The following is a 17,374-nucleotide window of genomic DNA, read 5'->3' on the forward strand; positions in this document are numbered from 1 at the left end:
GCAAATTATGCAACCACTGTTCTTGGAACACACTTTAGGTACTGTTTAAATATCCAATGTTCATTTCAATATAAAAATACTCTTCTCTTTTGGGAATTCTACTTAATGCCTTAAATCTTGCTTGATGCTATATGTATATTTACATCCCTGTGGGGGGAAAATATGTACATGATAAAAGTTGAATGGCAACTATAGAAATGACTGAGCTATCAAGACAATCATTTTCCGATTATTGGACTGTGACCCAGTGGTATTGGAGAGAGCATCTAAATCCTCAGATAATATAAAAAACAATCCCTCATTCCACGAGTAGTGTTAGCTTTGCCCCTCTGATCTTTATCAGAAAACACAAAATGGCTTATGAGTTGCAAAGAAAAATCTATCCAATTGCTTTATCAGTTTTGCATGCCATGCTGGAGCTGAGGGACAGGGAAATGATGGAAAGGCAGAAGAAGAGAAAGGAGCCTAGGTAACACCTGACTTGGTTAAATGGGCCCTGGATAACTGAGAACTAAGGGTATTTTGGCCAGTGTGGAATGTTGAAGGCTCTTTTCTGGCTGAAGTTTTCCTAAAGATCCAAGAATGAAATTCCCCTTGGGTTTCCTTCTCAAAGCTTCCTCCATGCATATTCACATTTCCTAATGAACCAGCCACTCATTAGAACATGATTTTCTTGCAAACACTTGCCCTCATTTCTAGCTATAGCTGGCATTTCTTAACAGCTCAGTTGTCATAGCTATATAGCAATTGGGAACAACTTTTGCTAGTGCTTAATATGATTTCCTTATACCCAGTCAAAACCTGTTTAGCATTTCTTAGTTTCAACCATAGATTTCTAACCTAGCTGGTCTAGCAGTGCCCTCTTCTAGAGAATACAATGCAGTTAGAGTTCTGATGGGTGAAGGAGCATGGAAAATGAAAACTTTATGGAACTTTTAATTCTCCAAATAAAACTAAGTGCCTGCTCCACAAATCATTACACTGATCAGAAACCTGACCCTGTCCCATTTGAACAGCCCAAGTAGAAAAGAATCTTTTTAAAGCTTCGCAGAGATTTTCTGGGTATAGTTAGCTATGTCTAGAGAAGGTGTGCCCTACTTTGTCGTGAGCAGTAGTACCAGGAAAGATTAAAATTCAGGGGGAGAGTAAAAGCCAGCGCCCCGTCCTGATGGAAGAATGGGACTCAAATTGAGGTGTCACAAGAAGACTGGCTTGGAGACAGAAAATCTAGGTTGGTATCTTGATTCTGTTCCTTCTTGGCATTTTGACCTTGGTCAAGTCACTTAGCCTCAGGGATAATTTCCAAAATGAGGATGAAAAGAGATATTGAATGTGAAATTGGGTGTAAACTTTATTATAAATACACACAAAAGTTTGCTGATACAATTGGTTGGGCTTCCACAGGATGCTCAGAGAATTTTTGTTGCGGGTGAAAAGTCTGAGGGTGAATGTCCCAAAGACCCAGCACATGGAGAGGCTCTGTGAAGGTGCAGTTTAAACAAAGCTAGTGGCAGTTGCTATTTTTCCTGTGCTTGTCTGCAAACTGTTCCTATGGAGTGAGGGTGCGCAAGAAAGAGGAAGGGAAGGAAGGGAGAGTCTCTTCTCAAGGGTTAAAGCAAGATAGTGCTGTAAAGTGATTCCAGATGTACAAATATTAATATCTCTCTCCCTCCTTGATGAATGAGAAGGTATGACCCAGTTAGGAAGCTGCTAAAATTACCGGCGCCACTGAGACCTCAGTCGATGGCCCGGAGAAGATTTTTATCCTTACCCCGGCAACTATAATGCTGATGAAGGGCTCGGACCTGCTGCAGCAGACCTTCCAAAACTTCACTCTGTCCCTTGTGTCTGGGCGCTCTGTCGTCATAGTCTTTCCAGTCTATTGAACAAAAGAAACAAACAGAGTGAAATTTTCAAGTAGGAGAGGCCTCCTCCCTGCCTTGCCTCGGGAGCTGAGTTGTACTTATACTGCCCACAGACTCTGTGGATGAGCACCCAGCACTCGCACAAGGAGCAGGGACTGCCAAGCGTCTGGAAGCTGCCATTGTTCAGGCCCTGTACAAAACAGTAATTGTGGTTGGTGTCTTGTGTTGGGCCATTTTAAGGCAAGAGAAAATGGTAATTGAAAGCCAAAAGAAAATAGAGGATTTGGGAGTCCAGCGTCCCCTCCCGCATCTCCTTACCCTCCTTTGCAGCATCCGTGTCCTAATCAGTTCCCCTGTCGCCTCTCCATTCAGCACCCCAGGTCATGACTGCATTTCCACAGAAGGAAAGAAAGGGGTGGGAATGTGCAGACTAGATGAAATCCACAGTCCCAATGCTTTTATTGTAGGTTTCACACTTTTGGCCAAATTGACATTTCTTTCCAAGGAAAGAGCCCATGTCAGATGCCAAGAAATGGAAATCTACATTTTAGCTCTAATGAATGTCTGCTTTGGTTAGCTGGCACAGCAGCTCCTGCACATACTCTGAGCCACCAACCACCCTGTCTGCTCAGTCTCTAAATATACAGTATTAGCTTACATGGCAAATTTAAATTGCAATACCCACTGAGATTTTTCTCCCCCTTCTATTTTCATTCCATTTGGCTATGATGATATCAAAAGTAATAATCCGTATGGGACTAATGTCAAGATTATAATTCTGCTGTCTCCAATTCTAGTTTTTTTCTTTTTTTTTTTTTTTTTCAGCAGGTCAGTCATTTCAAAGTCCATCCCTTTCCTCCTCTAATCTCTTCCCCCCTGGCTTTTACTTTCTGGATCTTTCAAAAGCAACAACTTAAAGTGCTTCTTAGTTTAAATGCTTTCTCTAAAATTGGTAGACATTCTTTTCAAGAAAAGCCAGTTAGTTCATGAATATATCTGAGGCTTAAGTTCTAACTGAACAAGTTTCAGGTTCCTGCCACCTAGAGTTATTTTAAAATAGCGAGTCTCTCTTGTTCAGCCTCTTGTTAAGCTGATGCCATGATAGTTGAAAGTGAAGTGAAAGTGAGAGTCGCTCAGCTGTGTCTGACTCTTTGTGACGCCATGGACTATACAGTCCGTGGAATTCTCCAGGCAAGAATACTGGAGTGGGTAGCCTCTCCCTTCTCCAGTGGATCTTCCCAACCCAGGAATCTAACCGGCATCTCCTGCACTGCATGTGGGTTCTTTACTAGCTGAGCTATGAGGGAAGGCCGCCATGACAGTTATGTTCAGTAAAAGCATTCCGGACTGGTCCATCCTAGGCCAAGCAGTTCAGCATAGTCAGAAAGGACTCAGGTTATGGAGTCAGATAAGTCTGGTTTTAAACCCTAACACTTCGGATTCCTAGTTTGGTATCTGTAAGCTGACAGCGACTTGACTCAGTAGTATGAAAAAGGGGTAGAGTATCTATCTGGCAGGATTTTTGTGAGGATTAAATGAGAGGTGTATTATATTAGATATTCAGCAGCGTTACATGGCAAGCCTTATGTAAGTAATAATTTAAAAAGAAGGGGCCTCACTGATGGAAAGTGAACTCCCTGAATGGTGTATATGGAAACATCATTTCTCACCTTAGCAGATAATCCCCTTTGAAGGGGAAGGCCTCGGAGATTTTCTAATCCCTCTTCCTTCTCATCTATCCACCAGGTGCCCATCTTCCTTTTGCACCTCTCAGAAAATAAAGGCCCGGAGATAGCCATTCCAGTTCTAAATTATTCAGCTGGTTGGTGGCGTAGCCAGGACTATAACATATCTCATGACCCTCTGTATAGCGCTCATTCCCTTACACCATGGTGGTGTTTTTGTTTTTGCTTTCTGTTGAGAAGGAGGGTGGGAGTCTGGGTGGAGTCTGCGTGCTGTGGCTTAGCTGTGGTCGACTCGAGACAGGGAGCTGGCGTAGGTGCTTTCTGTGGACGCTGTGCCTTGTTGGCAGAAACCATGACTTAATTTCTCTCTGCCTCAGGGCCCTTCTCTGTAAAGTGAGCTTTTGAATCTCTTTTTTAGGTTATTTGTGGTTTCAGAGGAATAATGTAAGTAAAGCACTATTCTGGGCACACTGGAGATGCTCATTAAATGTTGGTAAAGCATTGTGACTTGAAACATGATGGTGTTCGTGTAGAATGGGCTAGGAAAGAGCTTTGACTGGGAAATTTAGAAATGTCCGAGGAAACAAATTCCAAGTGGCCCTTGGACTATCTATAGTGTCCCTGGTATCTGGACACAGTGAGAATAAACAATGCTTGTTTTTTCTCTTAGGTGAATGTATCTGAAGTACTCAGATAAGATGAGCAAAGCTGTTTGCTTGAGCGAGACTCCTGGGTGGCTGAATTACTACATGACTCTGAACGTACTCATACATTCTAATGAGTGTTAATACTGCCATCAATGCAGGGGGAGATGAATTAGACCTGGCCCTTTCAGCTGAGCCCTATTACATCAGAGGCGAGCTTGAACTGATGACTTTATGATACATTAGAAAATTGCTAATGCTAAATTGCAGCCTTAGTGAGCACTGGACATGATGCCAAGGTTTTTGGAAAGAATGAGTTTTTCTCATAGATGTTTGGAAGGTTCTGATGACTACATAAAATAGGAGACTTTAGGGATGAGGAAGAAAATTGAAAATATATTAAGAAATCAGGATCCTGACAGGAATAAACTTAGTGTGGTAGGAAAAGAGCAGATTGTGCCACATAATACTGTTCACTGTTCTGGTAACAAGAACACTCCAGTTGCAACACAACGCAGAGCTTACATTCGCTGGCGATATCAGGGCTCTCCTGATCGTAACTCAGACAAGCCTGTCTGGGTCCTGTTCTCTTGGTAGGTACCATGCCGTTTAACATCAGTCTATAAAAACACATTAAGGCCTTTTGTAAAAATATTTTAAAAAGCTTTATAGCTTACTGGAACATATTACCAAATTTCCAATTACTCTGTCATGTTAGAATACATTGTCCCCTAGTAAATATCTGAATGCTGATATATGTTACATCACAATGTCATACTCTGTTTATAAATAGAACCAGAGTGTTGTTATATTGTTCTTTCCAAGTGACATGGCAAGTCTGCAGCGACTGTAATGACATGTTTCGATTTCAGGTCTTTGCCAGATACCCCTACTAATCAAATGTGCTGTTTTAGAAAGTGTTGCCATTTGCTATGTTAATTACCGAGTAATAAGTAACTCTTCCCAGCCCTGGACAACTGTTCTTTTCATTCTGGAGAAAGCTCTTCAAATGGGCTGTGAGGGAGAGTATCTGAATAGAATTTGAGGTTTGCAGAACCAGGATCCATCTGATGTTTATAAGTAAACACATAAGCCAGAACTTGCGTGGGGTATGCATTTGGAGTGGGTTCCCCCCTGTTCTACTTTCAGGCATACTGTTTTTTCCCTACTTTTTTTGTTTTTTGTTTTGCTTTTCTATTCTTGTTATCCTTCCATCTTCAAAAATACACATCCTCCCTCTCTGTCCCACCCTGGAATGAGATTGGTTCCTTAAGTATCTTAGTATACTAGACAGTATAGTAGTGTCTTATCTTAATCTTGCAATATTGCCCACACGTGTTTCTGGCAAGCCTTCAGTAAGAAAGATGCCCAGGTAAGACTGGAATAGTTAAATCATCAAACGCTAGGGGACTCAGGAGTCTTAGAGATCTTTGGTATTTGTGGTCTAAGGCTTTGTATGGTCTGATTTAGCTATCTGAATCCACAAGAGGCAAGAATACACAGAAGAACTCTACAATAAAGTTCTTAATGACCCAAATAACCATGATGATGTGGTCACTCACCTAGAGCCAGACATCCTGGAGTGTGAAGCGGGCCTTAGGAAGCATTACTATGAGCAAAGCTAGTGGAGGTGATGGGGAATTCCAGCTGAACGATTTAAAATCCTAAAGGATGCTGCTGTGGAAGTCCTGCGCTCAATATGCCAGCAAATTTGGAAAACTCGGCAATGGCCACAGGACTGGAAAAGGTCAGTTTTCATTCCAATCCCAAAGAAGGACAATGTCAAAGAATGTTCAAACTGCTGCACAATTGCACTTATTTCACATGCTAGCAAGGTAATGCTCAAAATTCTTCAAGCTAGGCGTCAGCAGAACGTGAACTGAGAACTTGCAGATGTACAAGCTGGGTTTAGAAATGGCAGAGGAACCAGAGATCAAATTGCCAACATCTATTGGATCATAGAAAAAGCAAGAGAATTCAAGAAAAAACATCTACTCCTGCTTCATTGACTCTGCTAAAGCCTTTGTGTGGATCACAAAAACTGTGGAAAATTCTTGAAGAGATGGGAATACCAGGCCATCTTACCTGCCTCCTAAGAAACCTGTATGCAAGTCAAGGAGCAACAGTTAGAGCTGGACATGGAACAATGGACTGGTTCAAAATTGGGAAAGGAGTACATCAAGGCTGTATATTGTCACCCTGCTTATTTAACTTATATGTGGAGTACATCATGTGAAATGCTGGCCTGAATGAATCACAATCTGGAATCAAGATTGCTAGAAGAAATACCAATAACCTCAGAAATATCAATAACCAGGAGAAATATCAATAACCAGGAGAAATATCAATAACCTCAGAAATATTGATAATCACCCAGTGGCAGAAAATGAAGAGGAATTAAAGAGCTTCTTGATGAAGGTGAAAGAGGAGAGTTAAAAAGCTGTCTTAAAACTCAACATTCAAAAAACTAAGACCATGGCATCCGGTCAGATCACTTCTTGCAAATAGATGGGAAAAAATGGAAATAATGACAGACTTTATTTTCTTGGACTCCAAAATCACTGCAGACATTGACTGCAGCCATGAAATTGAAAGATGGTTGCTCCTTGGAAGAAAATCTGTAACAAACCTAGATAGCATATTGGAAACCAGAGACATCATTTTGCTGAAAAAGGTCTGTATAGTCAAAGCTATGGTTTTTCAATAGTCATACATGGATGTGAGAGTTGAACCATAAAGAAGGCTGAGTGCTGAAGAATTGATGCTTTCTAACTGGGGTGTAGGAGAAGACTTCTAAGAGTCCCTTGGCCAAAAAGGAGATCAAACCAGTGAATCCTAAAGAAAATCAACCCCGAATATTCATTGGAAGGACTGATGCTGAAGCTGAAGCTCCAATAATTTGGTCACCTGATGTGAACAGCCAACTCACTGGAAAAGACCCTGCTGCTGAGAAAGGTTGAATGCAGGAGGAGAAGGGACGACAAGGATGAGATGATTGGATGGCATCTTTGACTCAATGGACACGAATTTGAGCAAACTCCAGGAGACAGTGAAGGACAGGGAAGCCTGGCGTGCTGCAGTCTATGGGGTCATAAATAGTCAGACACGACTGAGCGACTGAACAACAACAGCAATAATCCACCGCAGGCAGGAGTTGGTATCGGCTGGCTGGCTTTTAGTCTGATTGTCTGCCTGATAGCAGGGCGCTAGTTACTGCACAGAGTCTTGACTAGTTGCGACTTAATCCTGGCTCAGCCATGTACCAAAGTTGTGATCCTGGGCAAGGCAACATCTTCTCTCAATCCTAATTTCCTTATTAGTAGAGGAGGAGGAGAGCATGGTGGTTAAGAGCAAGGGACACAGGGTTTAGACTTGGCTTCAGTGCTTGCTAAAAATTTTGTGTTGTTGGGCTATATGTGTGTGTGTTATGTACATCAACATTAATAGTTCCCTCATCAGTAAAATAGTAAAAATCACCTCAATAGGTTTGTTATGAAGATTGACTTAATCAGTATAAAATTCTTAGGTCAACATGCAGCGTATGAGCAGCTTTAGAAATGTCAGCGCTGGTGTTGGTAGTGACGCAGAGGATAATGGTGATGTTTGTCCACCAGATGGGAACAGCAACTGCTGTTGGGGTTGAGTGACATACCGACTCTGAGAGCTCATAATGTACCACCTGGTTCATGGTTTCTCCCAGGTAAGCACTATTAGAATACTTGAAAAATGCATAAATGTATAAAAAGGAAACCAAAGAGCCTATAATCTTGTAGCCTAAATATCCACTGTTAAATTTTAATAATTATATGCGGACACGCCTACCTGATTGTGGTCAGACTCACAGTTTAAATGAGAAAAAACTGTGAAATTTGTTTATATAAAACTTATACTATACGAATGTCTTCTATACAATGTTGGTTTTTTAAAAACACCATTTTTAACGGTTGCATATTGCTCTATAGTGTGGATCCCTATACATCGTTTTATTTAACCATGAAGTTGATATTGGAATTTGTTCTCCCCATCACACATGATATTTCACTATATCAATATATTGCTGCAGTGCCCATGTTTGTTTATGGTTGTGTGTCTGCATCTGTTTCTTTCGGTTATATTCTTAGATGTATAATTATGGGATAGAAAGAAATGAATGTTCTTATAGCAGTTGATATAATATAAACATTGTTTTCCACAAAGGATGGAGCAGTTTGCACTTTCACAAGAACATGTGATACCATTTAAAATGATCACATTATGAAGATTTCTTTTTAAATTAAAATATAATTCAGAGCAATAGATTTATTATACAGAAAAATCTATCATATTGTGGTATGTCTGGAGATATTTCTTCTTATTAAATTTTCTGGTTAATAGAGAATTACCAAATATACCACACATAAATTATTAATTTTAAACTAAGGGGCTTTACTGGGTTTCTCCGCCACCATTACAAATATTACAGACTTTGTTTTTGGCAGAGTGTAGCAGGGTGCCTGTTAATAAGAAAGCTTTCCTTCTGATGGAATGTAAGTAAGATTTGCTAGATTTTTGGTGAGGGAGGGGAGGTGAGAGCTAAAGTGGATTGCATGTACTCGGGGCCAGCCGGTCCTGGTATGACATTTCAGTACCTCCCCACAAAAGCCCCGTGAAGGGTATGATCCGACCCATTCTACAGATGTTGAATTGAGACCCAGAGAGTTTAAGGAAATTTTTAAGGCCATGCAGCTAATAAAATGTATAATGGGTATCAAATTCAATTTTGCTGGTTCCAAATTCCCCCTTCTTTCATTCCACTGAGTTGCCTCCCAGGGAAACATTTCTGCAGAGGACTCATTCATTACGTGGCCAGATGCTACTCTGAGGAGGTCTTGTTAGTCCGAAGCAGTGGGGAGAGGGAATGGCAGTGGCATTCCGAGGATGGAATTGGAGTTGGAGCCTGGCCAGGCTTGAGAGAATTCACAGCCACCACCTACTAGAAGGAGAGGCACATGCTGGCGTCGTGGTCTGAGCAGGTCCCCATCCTTTCATGTTATAAGCCGACACTTGGACAAAATACTGTTGGCCCTGCAAAGTATTGAAACAGAGAGAATGATGCACTGGGAGTTTTATTCAGTCCGTTTTACTCTGTGTCTGATGAACTCATTCATCCCATGACCCACACTTTAACTTTCTAGCTTTTCTTGACTACTATGGTTTTACATGATAATAAATGTGTTTGGGGTGCCCTCTTAATTTCTTTGTGCTTTCTTTTTTCCAAAATTGGAATATCATAGTTGCTTTTCCTGACCTCCCCCCAAATATTATACACCGATTTTTAAGTCATAGTCCTATATGGTTTACCAAAACCTGCAATTTCTCACCCTTTATCTGTTTTTCCTTTTTTTCTCCTCCCTAGTGGCATATGCTATCACCTTTTTCTAACTGATCATCTTGCTTTATAAAATTGACAAGTTGTAATGAACACATTTTCAGATTAATAATTAAAGATCTGCTCCATTCTTTCAGTGGTTGCATAGTACTCCACTTTGGTTAAACACATGTATTTATTTAACCAATCATCGGTGGACAGATCGTTTCCACATTTTACGATACAATAAATAATACTGTAATAAATATTCTTTACTCAATTATTTTTTAATTAAATATTTGATGTTACTTCCTTTTAAAAACCATTATTAAAACAATAGTTTATATCTTTAATGTCTTAAGATATCAAGAATTAAGGAGTTGTGGCTGTATGGAGGTTCCTCAAAAAAAAAAGAAAAAGAACTTCAATATGATCCAGCAATTCCACATCCAGATATTTATCTAAAGAAAGCAAAACACTGATTTCAAAAGATATATTCATCTGAATGTTCATAGCTGCATTATTTACAATAAGCAAGGTATGGAAGCAATCTGTGTCCATCGGCATATGAATGGATAAAGAAGATGTGATACACACATACACACACACACACACACACACACAACAATGGACTCAGCCATAGAGTGAAGTTTTACCATTTGCAACAACATGGATGGGCCCAGAGGATATTATTCTTAGTGAAATAAACCAGAAAAAGATAAATACTGTATGATATCACTTATATGTAGAGTCTAAAAAATAAAACAAACTAGTAAATATAACAGAAAGGAAACAGACTCACAGATACAGAGAACAATCAGTGGTTACCAGTAGGAAGAGAGAAGTAGGGAGGAGAGAGAAAGGAGAAGAGAATTAAAAGGTACAAACCACTAGGTAAAAAATTAAGACGATACAGCAAGTATGTAATGTACAACACAGGGAATACAGCCAATATTTCATAACTTTAAATGACGTATGATCTATAAAAATATTGGATCACGACATTCTACACCTGAAACTAATATAACATTGTAAATAAACTGGACTTCTCTGTATTTATTTATTTTTGGCCATGCCCCTGGCGTGTGGGATCTTAGTTCCCGTCAGGATCCAACCTGTTCCCTGTGCCGCTGCAGTGGCAGCGTGGAGTCTTAACCACTGGACCACCAGGGAGGTCTCATATGCTTCAATTTTTAAAAAAGAATCAAGTTGTTTTTCGTTTGATTATAGTATTTTAAAATGTTTTGTATGGTTTTATGTTTTCGCTTTGAGGAATATTTTTTTTCCCCCAAAAGGGTATTTCAGAAGTCAACACTTGTTAAAACGTTGCTTGTAAAAATCTGTAAAATAGTGTTTGAAGTTAAAAAAAAAAATAGCAATCTTTGTAGAGCCTTTGCTAGGGAGTTAATAACAGTGGCCTTACCTATTATAAACTTAATTTTTATAACATTAAAAGTGGGTCTCTATGTACCTCAGCGTTATGGAGATTCTGTAGAAGTGTAAATCTGCTTCTAGGCTTTTATGTGATTAGGATAGTGTCTGCATTACTCTCATTGGACGGCCAAGTGGAAAAACTTAATCCCTATAAAAATTAGTTCAAATATTAGAGAATCCTCTGTGGAGAGTTTTCCATTTTTATCACCATATCACTTTTTCTTTTAAGCAGTGGAAATTCCCTTGGGTTCTCTCTGGCCCTCTTCCATCGTGTGAGCTGTAGTGTTGGGAATCAGATGCCGATAGCATCTCTGGGGGCCACCCACTCAGGGGTTTGTTTGTTCTGCTAATCCATAGTTTTGGCCCCTGGTGTAGACGTGTAAGTAAGATGAAAAGTTAAGATTCTGTGATGATGACCCAACCACCAAGAATTCTCTTAGAATAAGCTGGTTCAAACTTGAAGAAGTGCAACCTAACACAGCTTTTTAATTCTGGGCTTCAGGATTATGCTTTACAGATAACTGTTTTAGCCTTTTAGAAAAACAAGAAAATTCTCCCTCTTCCTCTCACATTTGAAGGTCCTAAGATATTAATTATTTGAGTTGGATAGAAACTAATACAGGTTCAAGTTTACCTGAAACCTTTTTTAGTTAAAACAAAATTGATGATCCAGTTTAGTTGCATTAATTGTTTGAGGAAATATAGGGTTTGTTCCAGTCTGAACTGAGTTGTTAGGTGTTTTTTATATACTGCATTTCATATGCTCATATAGTTTGTAGTTCTATAAATAATTAACATTTAGATTGGTTAAACAAATAAGCACAGTTTGTTCCAGTTTTTCATTCACAGTTTAAATTGGTTCAAGTTACTGAGAAGTGTAGGGCCACCATATATAATTTCTTTTTTTGTGAAAGCAGATTTAGACACACTTTTTTTTTTTTTTTGGTAATCAGGGGAAAGGATTTCTCTCAGGAAATTGTGTGACTCCAGTTGATGACTGATCTCAACCGAGGCTGTCGGGGTGAGGGTTAGTTGAGGCTGTTATTTTTACCATCAGACAGGGAGTCAAAATTGGATCTCTGAGAGCCTTTGATCCCTCCCCCCAGCCCCGAGATTAAACTGTGATCCAGAAAGCAGCAGCTTTCAAGGCTTGCATGAGGCCAGTCTTTTTCTGATCTCTGTAGAACATGGCAGCTTACAAAGTGGTTCATGCTGTCTGCTCTCTCCTTTGTGGGGTTCAGATTATGGATACCAGACATATCATGCTTAATGAGTGGCAGTTGTTGCCAGAGGAATGGGCATTGGCTGTTGCTTCCAAAGTAGGCATTTGCTACGAATATCCCAGCACAGACATCAGGGGCAGGGGAGCAGGGAGTGTGACGGGAGGACATGGCGTTTACCGTTGTAAGTCCTGTGATTGTGTATTTCAGGATCTGCAGGTTTTCCATGATGATTTCTCCAGCCAGAGGACAAAAGTCTTTAGACATGCTCCATTCCACTGGATGGAAACGGGAGGGTGGGGGGAAAGAGAGGGAGAGAGAAAAATAGGGAAAGAAAAAGGAAGAAGAGTTATCTATCAAGAATCTCTCTCAAAAACAGTGAAGTTTATCATCTTTCCCCTATATTGGCAATCTAACAGTTCTCAGGGTAAGGCAGTTTCCACGTCCACCATTATTTTTTAAAACAAAAGCAGGAAAAAAGCACTCACTCACTCAATAGTGATTGTGTGCGCTAAGTCATTTCAGTCGTGTATGACTCTTTGTGACCCCATGGACTGTCACTGGCCAGGCTCTTCTGTTCATGGGATTCTCTAGGCAAGAATACAGGAGTGGATTGCCATGCCCTTATCCAGGGGATCTTCCTGACCCAGGGATGGAACCTGCATCTCTTAAGTCTCCTGCAGTGACAGGCAGGTTCTTTACCCCAGCACCACCGGGTATGTATTTATGTGTATAGACACACACATGCTAAGGCATATTATATACAAGTTTGTTGTATATAGAAGATAAGTTATTTATTACATGTTAGAAGATCCCAGGGGTATTCTCACAAATAAGGAAGCCTCCTTTCATGCCCTCCTGCATAATTTGACTCCTCCTTCTAGAATAATTCTCATTTTTTTAGTGTCTTATGCTCTACTCCTCTGGCTTTGCTTCTCCTCCATGAGAGTGTCTTCCAGGATTTTTCATTGGTTTCTTTTCAGCTGGAGAATTTGGGATTTGTGGCTGACCTCTTCAGTGCTCTCCACACACCTGACATCTCCAGAGCGGATGTTCATTCACAGTTAAACCTAACACTCAAATTGTAACACCCCATTTTACTGTGAGACATGCTCTTTCCTAACATTTTCCACTCGTTGGAAAAACCCATGGTCAGGAGAGAGACATTGTACATCATCAGTAAAAAGCGTCTTAAGTGACCGTTTACACATGGCAGGATTTGAGGCAACCCTAAATGAAGCGTGAGCTTAAGTCACATGGAAGACAAGGCCTGCATATTTCTAAACCTCATGATGACAAGCTATAAACCTTAAGATTTAAATTATATTCTCTATGACACTTAAATACTTCAAAATTAAGCCAAAGCGTCTAAATCCTGCTGCTCCCCCAGACTCAGACAATTCCTCTGCTAGTGGAAGTATTCCACTAAGTACTTTTTCTTATAGGAATGTTTCTCTTCTCTTTTTCTTAATTCCCACTCGTGACTTTGCCACACATCTAGTCTACCAACCTAAAACTCGGTGCATCCTTTCCTCCTCTTTTTCTCCAGTTCCTCACAACCGGTTGATTACTATACCCAGTAAATTCTATTTTTAAATGCCTCCCATAAATTTCCCTCTCTTCCCTCACTGAAGCTATTCTAGAGCAGACTCTCATAATCATGAGCATCAACTCTGCAATTGATTTTTTTTTAGGCCTAATTAATAAACTCTCCTAATTGATTTTTCTGTTCATATCCATATCCTTATATACAATCTTCTTATTATAACCTGCATTATAGTTTTAAAATATAGATCAAATTATTTAGTTTCTCTGCCTAAAATCTTTTCTCGGTGTCTAGTTGATTTCAAAGTGAGATGTAATCTTAACAAGGCATTCAAGGACCTTCACAGTCTAGTCTCAACCTTATTGTACTATGCTTCTGTTCTGCCCTTTCCCAAAGCAAAGTCCTTGCTTTATAAATCTCTGTTGCCTGGCTGTTATTCTGCATGTTTTTATGCCTCTGCCTTGTGTTCATCTTCCAACTTTGCTTGTCAAAACCCTACTAACCCTCTAAATTCCTCAGGAATAATTAATTAAATACATCTTTTTTTCTGTGTTCCCAAAGTACTTTATTTGTATAGAAATAAGGTTTAATGCACATAATTATGCTTTATTGTAGGCGTCTCTTTTTCTTGTTAGACGTTGGGAAATTTAAGAATAAGAGAAGTGTTAGTCATTTTTTCCCTCTAGATCCACACGTGGACCTGTGTTCTTGGTGCATAGAAGATGCTTACTTTAGTATTTATTTAGTATTTAGTATTTATTTATTTCACAAATCAAATACATATATATTTGTTTTATTGTGTGCATTTGCATACGTACACATGCTCACACACAGACAATTCAGAATAGACTGGTTTTCCAACATAGAGATATTTTTCTCATGTGAATCTTCTCTTTCTCCAAATTCTTGCCCTTTGAAGCTCTCAGGCACATTATAAAGTCTAATTAGAATCAAATGATTAAGGTTTTGTGTTATACCTTATAACACAGCCTATACCTTATTATAAATACATATTCTAAAAATATATCTATGGATGTATTTTAATATATGTGTTTTATATGTGTGTGTATATATGTATAATTTTTTCCCAAATGTTTTATTATGCTTAGGAGCTCTTAGCTCTTGAAAAAGCCAAGTTTCCTAAAGTCAAATTAGAGAGAGTTTGTATTCAGAGAATAATGTTGCATATTATTTTAAGCTAAAGAAAAAAGAGCAGTCACTGAGGGAATTATCACAAACAAAATGAAAATCAGTAGCACATGTGCAAGAACATTTATAAAGAACAAAGAATATAGGAAAATTCTAGAAACAAAAATATCTTTGGTTGCCATTGAGACATATATGGTTAACTGATGTGGTGAAGCCCCAAGTCCAAGGCTGAGGATCAAGAGCTTCTGATTTTGGGCTGAGGATTCAGGGTAACATCCAAAAGAAGGGCTAAGGATTAGTGGGAACAAGAGCAGATTATTTGAGAAATGATTAATGAAAAGTTTCTCAGAGATGCAGTCTTTACAATTTCTGAAGAAACAACAATTTATTTTTGAATAAGTGCTGTCATGTTCTATTGAAATATGTTCTACAAAGCATGTTTCAGATGGAAAAGAGGGCCTGGCTTCTTGAAAAACAGCACGCAAAAAAAACCCCAAATAGAAGCAGTTTTGTAGGGAGGTTATGGTCCTCTTTAGGAGTTAATAGAAAGGTTTAAGCGTTTAAGTCTAATTTGGTTTTATAATGTGTGTAGATTTCAACAGGGCAAGGATTTAGAGAAAGAGAAGACTCACGTGAAAGGAAAAAAATTCTCCACGTTGGAATGGCCAGTCCATTCTGGGACAACCTAGAATGGACTGGGAAAAAACCTAGTTTTTTTTCCCTCTTTGTACTTCCTTGGGTTGGTGGGCTCTTTTGACATACAGAAAGGTGATTCTGCTCACTCCTGGAAATAGAGTGAGTAGGAATCACTTTGAGAGTCAATTGGGAGTTCTAAGAAGGCAACTTAGTAAGGTCTCTCTGGAAAGTTATGTGCAGGTAGTTTAAAGATTTAATATTAAAGCCATGAGAAAAATCACTTATAAGTCTGCTCTAAATCCCTGAAGAGTTGGACCTGTGTATATGAAGTTTAAGACTATATAAGACTTACAATTTTCAGATAAGGATTAGGGCAACTGTTTCTACTTAGGTCTGGGAAATAGAAGCAGGGTTCAATCATGCAATAGCTCACAGCAGTTGAACATTAGTGAAAAAGGTGCCAGACAAAACCTAGGTGTTAGTATTTCTTAACATTTGGCTCTGGCTCAAACTGGGAATCAGTGTATTTATATCAAATAGCTATGAATATTTTAAATGTGATTTGCTATTTTAACAAATATTTCGCTTTTATCTAAGCTTTAGAAATGTCAGCTGGGCGAGAGAGTTCTAGCTGAACCATCACCATTTTCCTGATGACAGTTATGTAAACCACAGGCTGAAAGCTTAAGAAGAAAAAGAGCTCCTAATGGTTTGGCCTTGTCACTTGAAGTCTATAATGTAGGGAGAAATGTCCCAGGGAGAAGGGTAGAAAATGCATGACTGGAAGCCTTAGGGTATGCAAGCAGAGAACTTAGTCAAAATGCAGGTCAATTTCATGCCTCATGGTGTGGCTTGAGGGATTAACAAACCCTGGAGTTGTAACAGTGTTATAAATGAAGAGGCCATCCTGAGTCTGCAGGAGCCTCAGTGAGGCATGCTCTACTGTGTGATGATGAGGACTGTGTAGAAGGAAAGGCATAAAGAGGTAACACTGCAGCAATGTCTAGTTTCTCTTCAATTGATTAAAAAAAAAAAAATCTAAAACTTGCTGTTGTCCAGCTTCTCCCTCAAATCTCACATGACTCAAAGTCTAGAGAAGTTGTTTCACCCTCTTCACACATCAGCAGGGCAGACTGTAAAAGGTATCCTCTTGTCCAGGCCCTAACCAAGCTTTCCGCTTGAGCCTCACCAGCCACTCGACTTCAGGCCCATTGCTTATGCTGTTTTCTCTTTTGGTATGCTCGCCTTCCCCCAAATCTTCTACCCACTTCATTCAAACCCCTGGTTCCAGGACCCTTCCTTTTCACAGCTTTTCTTGGCTTTCCAAGGGAAGCCCTTTTGAAAAGTCCCCATAGCAATTGTAATACATTGTTACATTGCACTTGCTTTATTATTTTGTATCTAAGAGATCTGTCTCCTCTTTAGTCTATGAGCTCTCTGAGAGCCTGAACCAAGCTGCATTAATACCATTAATACCATGCATCTATCATAGCACCTAGCACAATATAGGTGGCTCAGTATATATTGGGTGAACTGAACCCTTGATTCATGACTTTGGAATGCTTGAAGACTAAGATAGACAGAAATCTGACCCTGGTACTTAAAGAATAAGAAAACAGTGTTAGAATAGAAAAAATTACACTCAAAAGAGAACAGAAGTTGCTTGAGCTGCTTAATAAGTAGTTGAGATGGAGATTAATTCCTGGCTTTAAGATTCCCAGCATCCCAGGCTGTTCACTTGTCTATACTGCCTCTGAGGACCCCCAAAATTAAAGTTTATTTCCTATTCCCTATCAGCGCTTCTATGGAACCAAAACAGCATTTTTACTGGCCACACTCACCCGGTGC

At 39.5% G+C, this 17,374-nt stretch overlaps 1 protein-coding gene across 7 annotated transcripts in view; it reads right to left on the minus strand.

The window, feature by feature from the left end:
• ANKFN1 (ankyrin repeat and fibronectin type III domain containing 1) overlaps nucleotides 1-17,374 on the minus strand; it is a 444,226-nt gene that overhangs the window by 79,124 nt on the left and 347,728 nt on the right. For all 7 annotated transcript variants that reach the window (XM_070357280.1, XM_070357278.1, XM_070357282.1 and 4 more), the window contains 3 exons: nucleotides 12,376-12,473; nucleotides 9,168-9,258; nucleotides 1,772-1,879 (listed from right to left, as the gene is read on the minus strand). In XM_070357280.1, the coding sequence (XP_070213381.1) occupies nucleotides 1,772-1,879; nucleotides 9,168-9,258; nucleotides 12,376-12,473 (297 nt within the window). The remainder of the gene's footprint in view (nucleotides 1-1,771; nucleotides 1,880-9,167; nucleotides 9,259-12,375; nucleotides 12,474-17,374) is intronic.

The sequence above is a fragment of the Bos mutus genome, chromosome 19 (assembly GCF_027580195.1).
Source record: "Bos mutus isolate GX-2022 chromosome 19, NWIPB_WYAK_1.1, whole genome shotgun sequence".
In the NCBI taxonomy this organism is placed as follows: Eukaryota; Metazoa; Chordata; class Mammalia; order Artiodactyla; family Bovidae; genus Bos; species Bos mutus.